Source organism: Akebia trifoliata, chromosome 2, assembly GCF_017979445.1.
Source record: "Akebia trifoliata isolate Shusen 1 chromosome 2, ASM1797944v1, whole genome shotgun sequence".
NCBI lineage: Eukaryota > Viridiplantae > Streptophyta > Magnoliopsida > Ranunculales > Lardizabalaceae > Akebia > Akebia trifoliata.
In genome coordinates this window covers 1,288,544-1,298,771 of record NC_141376.1, presented here as the reverse complement: position 1 = coordinate 1,298,771, position 10,228 = coordinate 1,288,544, and the positions used below count along the sequence as shown (strand labels likewise).

Below are 10,228 nucleotides of genomic sequence, written 5' to 3'. Positions count from 1 at the left end.
CACATTCAATTTTGCCTAAAATCATGTCTTATTCAATCTATAATCACTTGAGGTGAACCAAACTTTGTTCCCATGCTTATCTATCATAAATATCGTGGTCTTTCGAGATCTACAAGTGGTTAGTTAGAGTCGGTTTCAGTTATTGTATTGGATACTCAATTTTTTTTAATCTTTTTATTGAGTTAGATGTATGTAATCTATATAAAGATAAATTCTATGAAGAATATCTATCAATCTACCTTAAAGATGTTACCTTCCTTAGTTAAAGTTTGTGAGTGTTATACCACGATTAGGTTCAAAACCCAATTCACCTATTAATTACTAACCACTAACCTATTTGCTTATAATAAAATTAAAAAAAAAAAAAATTATTAATCACTTTGTAAAATTTTAAATCAATTTAAAATGTTTACCAGATTTTAAAAGCATGGATACTGAGTAAAAAAGCATCTACAGTTATGTGCGCACCTCCACTTCCCCGTCAAAATGTCACCCCAGAATTACTCTAAGCATAAATAATTGATACAAATGGGACCTAGAGAGATCTTCGGTTGGAAATAGAACATAAGTCTTTTCTTCTTCTCTAATCTTAGCTGTAAGTTTTTGGAAAGAAGATCGCTCAATGGGTAATTGGAGCAAAAAAGAAAGAAGACTTTCTTATTTTTCTATTCTTAGCTGTTGTTTGTTTTCGGAATTATTATTGCTTAGCCAGCAGGACATATTAACTTTGTCCTTATCTCTCCACTCATTTACACGCCATCATCATCTCACCATAATCATCCTTCTTTTCCTTTATTTTATCATGAAATTAGATAAAGAGCCTCCAAATTAATGAAAACCACACATAATAAATCCCCTATCCCATCTCGCTAACTACATTCTAAGTCCCATTTTTAACATTAAAAACAATATTTTCTTACAAAATTCAATTTGTTTTTTCCCTTTAAATTCGATCTGATCCATTCTTCTAAAAAATTTATTAGAAAACAGTTCAACGTTTTGGTAGTTTTAGAACCACATTGGAAAGAAGTCAAAAGAACTCTAAAGAGTACAGACTACAGCTATACAAGTTGAACAGAAAAAGATAAGAAGCTTCGGTGTGAAGCTGTCCCCACACTTGACCGTAACGTTTATCCACCCCCACTCATACTCCCAAGTATCAGACGTAGTTTTGTTGTCACACAAACTAACAGCACAGCTGTGCTTGTGCGCGTGCAAGCAGAGTCCGTGTGAACTGTGAACAGTCCAATTCTTTCTTTACTACACCTCTGTCCGCGTAATAATCTCAAATGTGATTCTCTCTCACCATCCCCATATCTCAATAAATAATTATTTCACCTCTAAAAACCCATTCAATCGTCAACAACTGGACTCCACTTCATCTCTAATTCTCTCTATAAAAGGAAGTAACCACTCTTCCCCGTCTCTCACTACTCACAGAACAAACAAACAATCAAAGATGGCTCTCTTTCAGTGGTTTCTCTTCCTTCTCATCTCCTCTGTTTCAGCTTGTGATCGTTGCGTCCATCAAACTAAGGCTACTTATTTCTCCTCATCTGCTTCTCTATCATGTAAGATTCTCTCTCTTCTTATATTCTTTTTTTTTTTTTTTTTTTTTAAATTCGATTGAATGGTTGATACCAAATTGGGATACAAGCAAAAAAGGACAGAAACCCAAATCAAATTTCTCTGAGATATTTAATGGGTAATTTTTGTTTTGTTGATTTACTACAGCTGGGGCTTGTGGGTATGGTTCCTTGGCTCTAGGCTTCAATGGAGGACACCTTGCAGCAGGTCCTCCTTCCCTCTATAGAGATGATGTCGGTTGTGGTGCTTGCTTTCAGGTGTGTAGTTCTACACATGAAAGACAGAAAGAGAGGAGAGATTAATTTAATTGTTTAGTCATTAATGTTCTCTTACAGTTATGTTCCATTTGGGGTCTTTTTTACAGATAAGGTGCAAGAAGGAAACAATTTGTCGCAGAGAAGGGACTCAAGTGATATTAACTGATCTCAATCGAAATAACAGAACAGATTTCGTTCTAAGTAACAGAGCTTTTATGTCAATGGCTCGTAAGGGTATGACCCAAGACATTTTAAAGCTTGGGATCCTCGACATAGAATACAAAAGGTAAAATGTCAGATTTGATTTAATAGTTTTTTATGTATCATGCACACCATGTGTCCTTAAACAATCTTTGATCAAGAAGAACAAGACGCACAGGTGGACCCATTGATTGTTGAAAAACTTCTTATAATGGTTTGGTTACAACCACCACCTAAAAAAATATGCCTTTTATAGCCACATTAGTTGCTTTAGGATAGAGGCTGATTATTTCTGGTCCCAATCTTATATCATCTGTGAATGTAGGATCCATAATTCAAACTTCAATTGGTCCAAACTTACAGAGTTCTTCAACTAAAAATGAACGAGTCAGTAATTTTGATGGGTCATAACTTTATTTTGTCTTTTGAAAGGTACACGGGAATAGTGTATTTCCTTCCACTATTAGATTTTTATTTTAATCATTAATTAATTAATATTGATTCCCTCATAATTGTATGGAACAGAGTACCTTGTGATTATAAAAACCAGAATTTGTCAATAAGGGTGGAACAGAAGAGCCAAAAGCCACATTATTTAGCAATTAAATTCCTCTACCAAGGTGGCCAAACAGATATTGTCGGTGTGGATGTAGCTCAGGTAAATCAAAGACTCAATATCAAATAACAAGTTGCATTGCAATTTAAACAATTTAAAAAAATAAAATAAAATTGAACTCTTGATTTATACAGGTTGGTTCGTCGATTTGGAGATACATGAACCGGAAACCAGAGGCAGTGTGGGACATGAGCCGAGTTCCAACGGGAGCGTTACAGTTTCGGTTAATAGTAACAGGAGGGTATGACGGGAAAATGGTTTGGGCACGAAAAGTTCTACCTGAGGATTGGAAGGTTGGGGGGATCTATGTTTCGGATGTTCAAATCAGTGATATTGCACAGGAGGGATGCTACCCTTGTAACGATCAAGACTGGAAATGATAGTAGGGGGTGGCTGGGGGCATATAACTTCATACATATTATTTTGATTGATTCCTTCCTTGATCATTCATCGAATTAAATGTAGTGTAGAGAATTAGGTAACCATCAAATAAGAAAAAGTTTTTGCCTAGTTAGAAGGATATATATTATATTTACATTAGTTTTATACACAATGTTGTTGGATGTTGTCTAACATCTCTCTCTCTCTCTCTTTTTGTGTGAGGGCGTGCGTTTTTTGCCAATATAAGTCAAATTTCATATTAACATGATAGCTTACTAAGCAAGACCTATATTACTCTTAAGATGATCAAGAAGGTCGTTAGAGGCAAAAATGCGAATAAGATGAATGAACAATGGGGTATTTGATTTCTTAAAGAATCCTAATTAATAATAAAACCCCTGAAGTATGAACTGAGCGAAATCCTAATGAAGAGCCATTTCAATCTTTTTGTACTTCTAATTTCTTTTAAAATCTAATTGCATTTTCATAATTTCAGTTGTAAAAGGATATTTTAGATATTTAGCATAAAATTTCAAATTTGTAATTATCACTTATTCCTCACTTACAATTTGGTGGGTGTACAATTTGGTGGTTTTTAATATAGAAAAGATAATTATGGTGGCTGACTGTATTTTACACACAAAAAAGTTTATCACCTTCAAGATTGGAGTACGCATTTATTGTTAATAAATTTTTGTACTAAGCTGATGAACCAATGGCACGATGTTATGTGTATTGAAAAATTACTTAAAAGGGGAACTCTTAACCATTCTAAATTTTCTCCACCCACCAATCACACCTGCTTTTGCAATATACATGGCGTCATGTCATTGGTCCATCAGTTTAACACATAAATTTGTAATTATCACTTATTCCTCACTTACAATTTGGTGGGGTACAATTTTTTAGTTTTTAATATAAAAAGGATAATTATGGTGTCTCACTGTATTTTACACACAAAAAAGTTTATCACCTTCAAGATTGGAGTATGCATTTATTGTTAATAAATTTTTGTACTAAGCTGATGAACCAATGGCACGATGTTATGTGTATTGAAAAATTACTTAAAAGGGGAACTCTTAACCATTCTAAATTTTCTCCACCCACCAATCACACCTGCTTTTGCAATATACATGGCGTCATGTCATTGGTCCATCAGTTTAACACATAATTTGTAATTATCACTTATTCCTCACTTACAATTTGGTGGGGTACAATTTTTTAGTTTTTAATATAAAAAGGATAATTATGGTGTCTCACTGTATTTTACACACAAAAAAGTTTATCACCTTCAAGATTGGAGTACGCATTTGTTGTTAATAAATTTTTATGCTAAGATGATGAACCAAGGCACAATGTTATGTGCATTGAAAAATTACTTAAAAGGCGAACTCTTAACTGTTCTGAAATTTTCTCCACCCACCAATCACATCTGCTTTTGCAATATACATGGCATCATGTCATTGGTCCATCAGTTTAACACAGAAATTTATAATTATCTTATTTCTCACTTACAATTTGGTGGGGTACAATTTTTTAGTTTTTAATATAAAAAGGTTTTTAATATAAAAAGGATAATTATGGTGTCTGACTGTAATTTACACACACACAAATTTATCACCATCAAGATTGGAGTACGCATTTGTTGTTAATAAATTTTTGTGCTAAGCTGATGAACCAATGGTATGATGTTATGTGTATCGAAAATTACTTAAAAAGAGAACTCTTAACCATTCTGAAATTTTCTCCACCAACCAATCACACTTGCTTTTGTAATACACATGGCGCCATATCATTGGTTCATCAATATAGAAATTTGTAATTATCACTTATTCCTCACTTACAATTTGGTGGGGTACAATTTTTTTTTTTAAAGTGAAAAGGATAATTATGGTGTCTGATTGTATTTTACACAGAGATATGTTTATCACCGTCAAGATTGGAGTACGCATTTGTTATCAATAAATTTTTGTGCTAAGCTCATGAGCTAATGGTATGATGTTATGTGTATTGAAAAATTACTTAAAAGGCGAACTCTTAACCGTTCTAAAATTTGTCATTGGTTCATCAGTTTAACATAGAAAATTGTAATTATCACTTACAATTTGGTGGGGTACAATTTTTTGATTTTTAAAATAAAAAAGGATAATTATGATGTCTGATTGTATTTTGCACACAAAAATGTTTATCACCATCAAGATTAGAGCACACATTTATTGTTAATAAATTTTTGTGCTAAGCCAATGAGCTAATGGTACGATGTTATGTGTATTGAAAAATTACTTAAAAGGAGAGCTCTTAACCGTTCTAAAATTTTCTCCACCAACCAACCACACTTATATTTGCAATACATATGACGTCATGTCATTGGTTCATTAGCTTAACACAAATTTGTTAACAACAAATGCCTACTTTCAAGATTGTATCATTTGTATATTAAAAATCTTAACATTTGTGATAATAAGAATAAAATATTTCTGAAGAGAATATATTTGAAATATTATACTTATTGCACACCAATCTATATGTGGACATCCATTTAATTTTAAAAAAATTAGTATATTGTAAGTATGGTTTTAAGAATCATTTGGATGTCTTGCCCTGTCTATGAAATAGATCGAATCGTCCAATTTATTTGAGTCATCTGGTCCAATAATTAGGCAATGGACTGATTTTTGCGAAACACCTTATGTTTGAGATGACTTGTCTACCCATCTTGTTGGTGGATGATACCGAGATAAATTGGATGAGATGTATCGATCTCGGATGAAATCTCAAGCCAGGGTTGTAAGTAAAAGTTGGTGTATAAATATAATTTCTCAACTTTATCTTTACTACTATATGGAGAGAAAGTGGAGTAGATTTGACACCAAAATTTGGATCTCACAATTGGGAGTAGTTCCTCTGTAGCTTTAGTTCTACTGTTCATGCACCATTAGATTGGAGAAAAACAATAGGTTAATCCTTTTGTACTCATGGTTTAGATCAGATTTTGCAAAAGGAAATCTAAAAAAAAAATCTTATCTAATCAAGTGTTTCAAAATGGACAGTCACTGAACTTTAAAATTTAAATGTCTTGATGATGTGGCACATCCTCAACCGTTGATAATAGTTATAGAGAGCTACAGGAAAATTGGGCGACAAAGGATCTACTCTCATCACAAATGGCCCCACTTTTACATTTAAACTTAAAATATAATTAAAATCATTTCGGTCAAAACTAAGAAAATTGAAATCCCAACTCAAAATTACATTGATTAGTTTTTAAAATTATAACTTACAATCATTTAATTAATTGTTATCCTTTAATTAATATTTTAAATTATAAATTTGCCCTTCTAGTGCATGTAAAAACACACATTCCGAGATGGTGCACCCTCACTTACCTGGTGCGTGTGACGTGCCCCAAGACTAGTCCTTGGACAAGACAATGGTCTATGGATTGGGCAAAACTTAAATACGAGCCGGTCTGCTATACCTGATTATAAAAAATAAAAAATGATAATAAACACACACATATGCCTCCTACTACTATTATTTTAATGATATTGACCATTTTTTGTTAACATCATTGGATACTAATTATTCTTTTATAATTTATTTAAAAGAAAATGGGTAATCTGGCTATTAAAAACTAAATGATTTGAGTGGCTGAATGGTAGTAACTTGGGACCAAGGAATCTGCTTTTTCTATGGTCTCAAGTTCAAATCCCACTACCCATAAAAAACTTTGTTGGTCATGCACCGCTCCACGTAGTGGGGTATAGCCTGATTGCGGGGCGTAAGGACTAGTCTAGTGCGCGCAAGCTGCCCGGATACCCTTCGTTATCAAAAAAACTAAATGATTTGTGAAGGGGGAATTTATAATAAAATTGGAAAAGTAAGGTTTGGAGAGAGTTGTTTCAACTTTTAAGGACCTGGGTTTGGAGTAAACTGTAAAAGACTACAACTGCTTTCGTGAAGCGGATTGAGAGAGTGAGAGAGAGAGATGGGTGGACATGGAGATGGATCTCACAGTACGACGTACAAAGGGTTCATCATGCATCACCCCAAGCGATGGCATACTCTCACTGGAAAGGGCATGTGCGCCATCATGTGGTACTCTCTTCACCTCACAAAATCCTTTGTTTTAAAAAAAAAATATATGTATTTGTTCTTGTGCCCTGATTTTTTTCCCCTGAAATTTAAGAAATTATGCATAATGTGTCCGTGTTTGGGCTTAAACGAAAAACATCGGATGAGGTTTAAATTAGAGAAAATTTATGATAGATCTACATGGAAATAAATGCGGGTTTGAAATCAATTTCATAGGTTTTCAATTTCAATTGTTCAGGTCTGAATTCTGATATGTATTGTAGATTGGAATTCTTAGAGACCGATTAAACAGAAATATAGTCTACCCATGACAGTGATACAACGGAGAAAATATTTGCCTCGAGTTGTTGTCAGCAAATGTTGTAAATTTTCCCTGGGGCTTTAAGTTAACAATTAACTATAAAAGAGACACATTCTTTTGCATTTCTACGTTTTGGAAAACTTTTTCAAATCTCATTACTAGTGTATCTAAATCTTATCCCAAAGATTTGGGGTTGGCTTAACGAATCTTATTCCTCCATTCAACTCCGTCTAGAGCCAGATTGAAGTCTTAATAATGTCGATGTATTCACTCAAAATCCCTTTTTCCTAAAACCCACCAAATTTACTTACTAGGGGCTATATTATGAATTTTCTAACTTATTATAGTTTACATTGTTTATTACATTTTTTTTGTTTCTGTTTAAATCTTTTTATGCTTTTCAATTTTTTCTACATTTCTATTTTGATGTTGTCCTAAACAATATCATCTTTTCTCTAATAATCCTTTTAACCTTATCATTCTACTACTGAATTTCTTTTTATTTTTGATTTTTCTTCTTCTTTGGATTCTCCAAGGTCTTCTTTCATCACTCTTCTAATGCAATTTGTAATTGAATCCCACCCCACCCAAGTTCCATAGCCCTTCATTTATTAATCTTTTCCTAAGACACCATAATTTCTCTGTTTTAAGTTTTGTCACCTAATTCTTGGGCACATTTTATTTTAAGCCACTCTTCTCCACATCTTCTTGCAAGCAATTGTATACACTAACCTGTATCGGGTAGTTACACTCTCCCATGGGGTAACCTTACTTCTTATAAGAAAGAAGTCTTTCTGGCTTCGACTTGCTCACTTTTCATAGTTATTGGATGTTTGTCTTCTTTTCATATCGTTGCCATGGTGAACTCAAGAATCGTATCGTTTCTTTCCTTCTTTTGATATTTATAAAATCTTTTTACTTATAAAAAATAAAAAAATCTTATCCTTCATGCACTTTTCTGTATCCCTTACCAACTTTTATGTCCATTTATGGCCTCCTATAAATACTGCTTCTCCATCTTGAATTGCTCTTAGCAAGTCATCCAATTTTTTTTTCCAAAGTTCTTCATTAATATTCTCATTTAGGATTTTGTGCAAATAATATTCTCCCTCTTCACCTAATACTAGTTATTTTTTTATCCCCCCTGCCCCCTAGCTGCCAAGTTTTTCTCATGCTTGTTTTCTCTCTAGTAGACATTCTATGTTAATTTTCCGACTAATGATAAACTGATGCTCTTGATGTGGCATGTGAAAACGATCTATGGTTTTTTGCATTGCCACATCAAGAGCATCAGTTTATCGCAACTCTAATTTTCCACCTTGGTGAGGTGGTAAAGTATGTGTGTTGTAATACCCGAGAAATCAAAGCCCTATCTGCACAATTAAACCTATAAAGAAAGGGGAACACTACTTTTCTTAAATGTATCAAACAATTCCTACTCCTTGTCTTTTAAAGTCCCAATGTTTTAAGTGGCCAAACAAATCCTGTTTTCCTATACTAGCTGCTTTACCTTGACTCGTTCAGCCTGATGCAGTAAAGATGGAGATTCCAGTAATTAATAACACTTTATATCATTTTGACTCTTTGTAGGTTTTGGGTGCTTTACAGAGCAAAGCAAGATGGTCCTGTAGTCTTGGTAAGCTTCTACTACACTTTTCTTTGAAATTCATCTGGTTTCTTTTTTGGTCTGAGCTTAACTTGCGTCTTTTGTTTGTTTTTAGGGTTGGAGACATCCTTGGGAGGGACATGAAGATCACTCTCATGGTCATGGACATGAGCATGAGGTATGCCACTACAACTGGTGCTTGGTATAAGGTTACGCTGCATTACTCAGTTAACTTTTGATCGAATTGAGTGAGACTAAGTTTTAAAAAAAATTCCCGTTTGTTTATAAACTATTGTGATTTAGTTTACCGTTTATTTTATGGCAATGGAGGTTATGTCCATCATATTCCATCTCTTATGTTCTTGTTAGGATAGATTGTTGTTGCTGTATTTTTATTTTATATTTTAATCATTTTCAGGCTTCCCATTGAAGAACTGGATGGAGAGTGCAGAAAAGCCGCTGTTATTGGATGTTTCTTCATTGTACAAGTGTGATGTTGGAGATGCAAAGTTGATTTTAAATAAAAGTTGGGTTCAGACCTTTAGCTATAATCTGATTTGTTGATTCATAACTTCATATTGGACCAAGTGGTTATATAACAGGCATTGTGATGAGCTTGTTCTTCATTGCATGTGGTACGTACCAAGTTGGATGATCCACTTGATTCTGTTATGGTGTTATTCAAGATTGAGGTAGAACTTAAAACTGATCTCTGAATTCTGTTTGGACAGTTAGGTTCCTTGTCTACATCTACGTGAAGGATGCTACTTTTTTGTCGTTTAGAGTTGACTGCGTGATGGATGTTAATATTTTTACTTTTAAGAGAGTTACATAGGTAAGTAAAATAACTATAGACATTGTGGGAATCAATTAAAAGAACTAGAGACATTGTTGGAAAATTTAGTGTAATGCTCTGATGATGATGATAGGTTAGGTGTGAGAGAAATGAATAATTCGATTGAGTTGATTACCTTGAAAGAAAGGGAATTTGAATTGATTAATTTGAAAGGAAAAAAAAAAAAATGAGATTAGTGATAATGTTTTGAGTGCAATGTGTAAACCGATTAATGTCTTTTATTTACTTTACCTTACTTTACTTTTTTTATATTTTAACAAGTATAAAATTTTATTAAAAGAGAGGAGAAGATAAGAATGTACAAAAGGAGGCTAAGATAGACCCCAAG

At 33.4% G+C, this 10,228-nt stretch overlaps 2 protein-coding genes across 2 annotated transcripts; both read left to right on the top strand.

The window, feature by feature from the left end:
- The first annotated feature begins 1,200 nt into the window (after positions 1-1,200).
- LOC147408610 (expansin-like A2) lies at positions 1,201-3,234 on the top strand. Its single transcript, XM_086419992.1, has 5 exons — positions 1,201-1,571; positions 1,735-1,844; positions 1,952-2,130; positions 2,571-2,703; positions 2,796-3,234. The coding sequence occupies exons 1-5, from the start codon at positions 1,460-1,462 to the stop codon at positions 3,039-3,041; spliced, it is 780 nt and encodes a 259-aa protein (XP_086276118.1). The 5' UTR covers positions 1,201-1,459; the 3' UTR covers positions 3,042-3,234.
- Positions 3,235-6,940: 3,706 nt separating this feature from the next.
- LOC147408609 (NADH dehydrogenase ubiquinone 1 beta subcomplex subunit) lies at positions 6,941-9,749 on the top strand. The gene is made up of 4 exons (XM_086419966.1): positions 6,941-7,140; positions 9,029-9,074; positions 9,160-9,222; positions 9,463-9,749. Exons 1-4 carry the CDS (start codon positions 7,031-7,033, stop codon positions 9,472-9,474), a joined length of 231 nt encoding a protein of 76 aa, XP_086276092.1. The 5' UTR covers positions 6,941-7,030; the 3' UTR covers positions 9,475-9,749.
- The last annotated feature ends 479 nt before the right edge of the window (positions 9,750-10,228 follow it).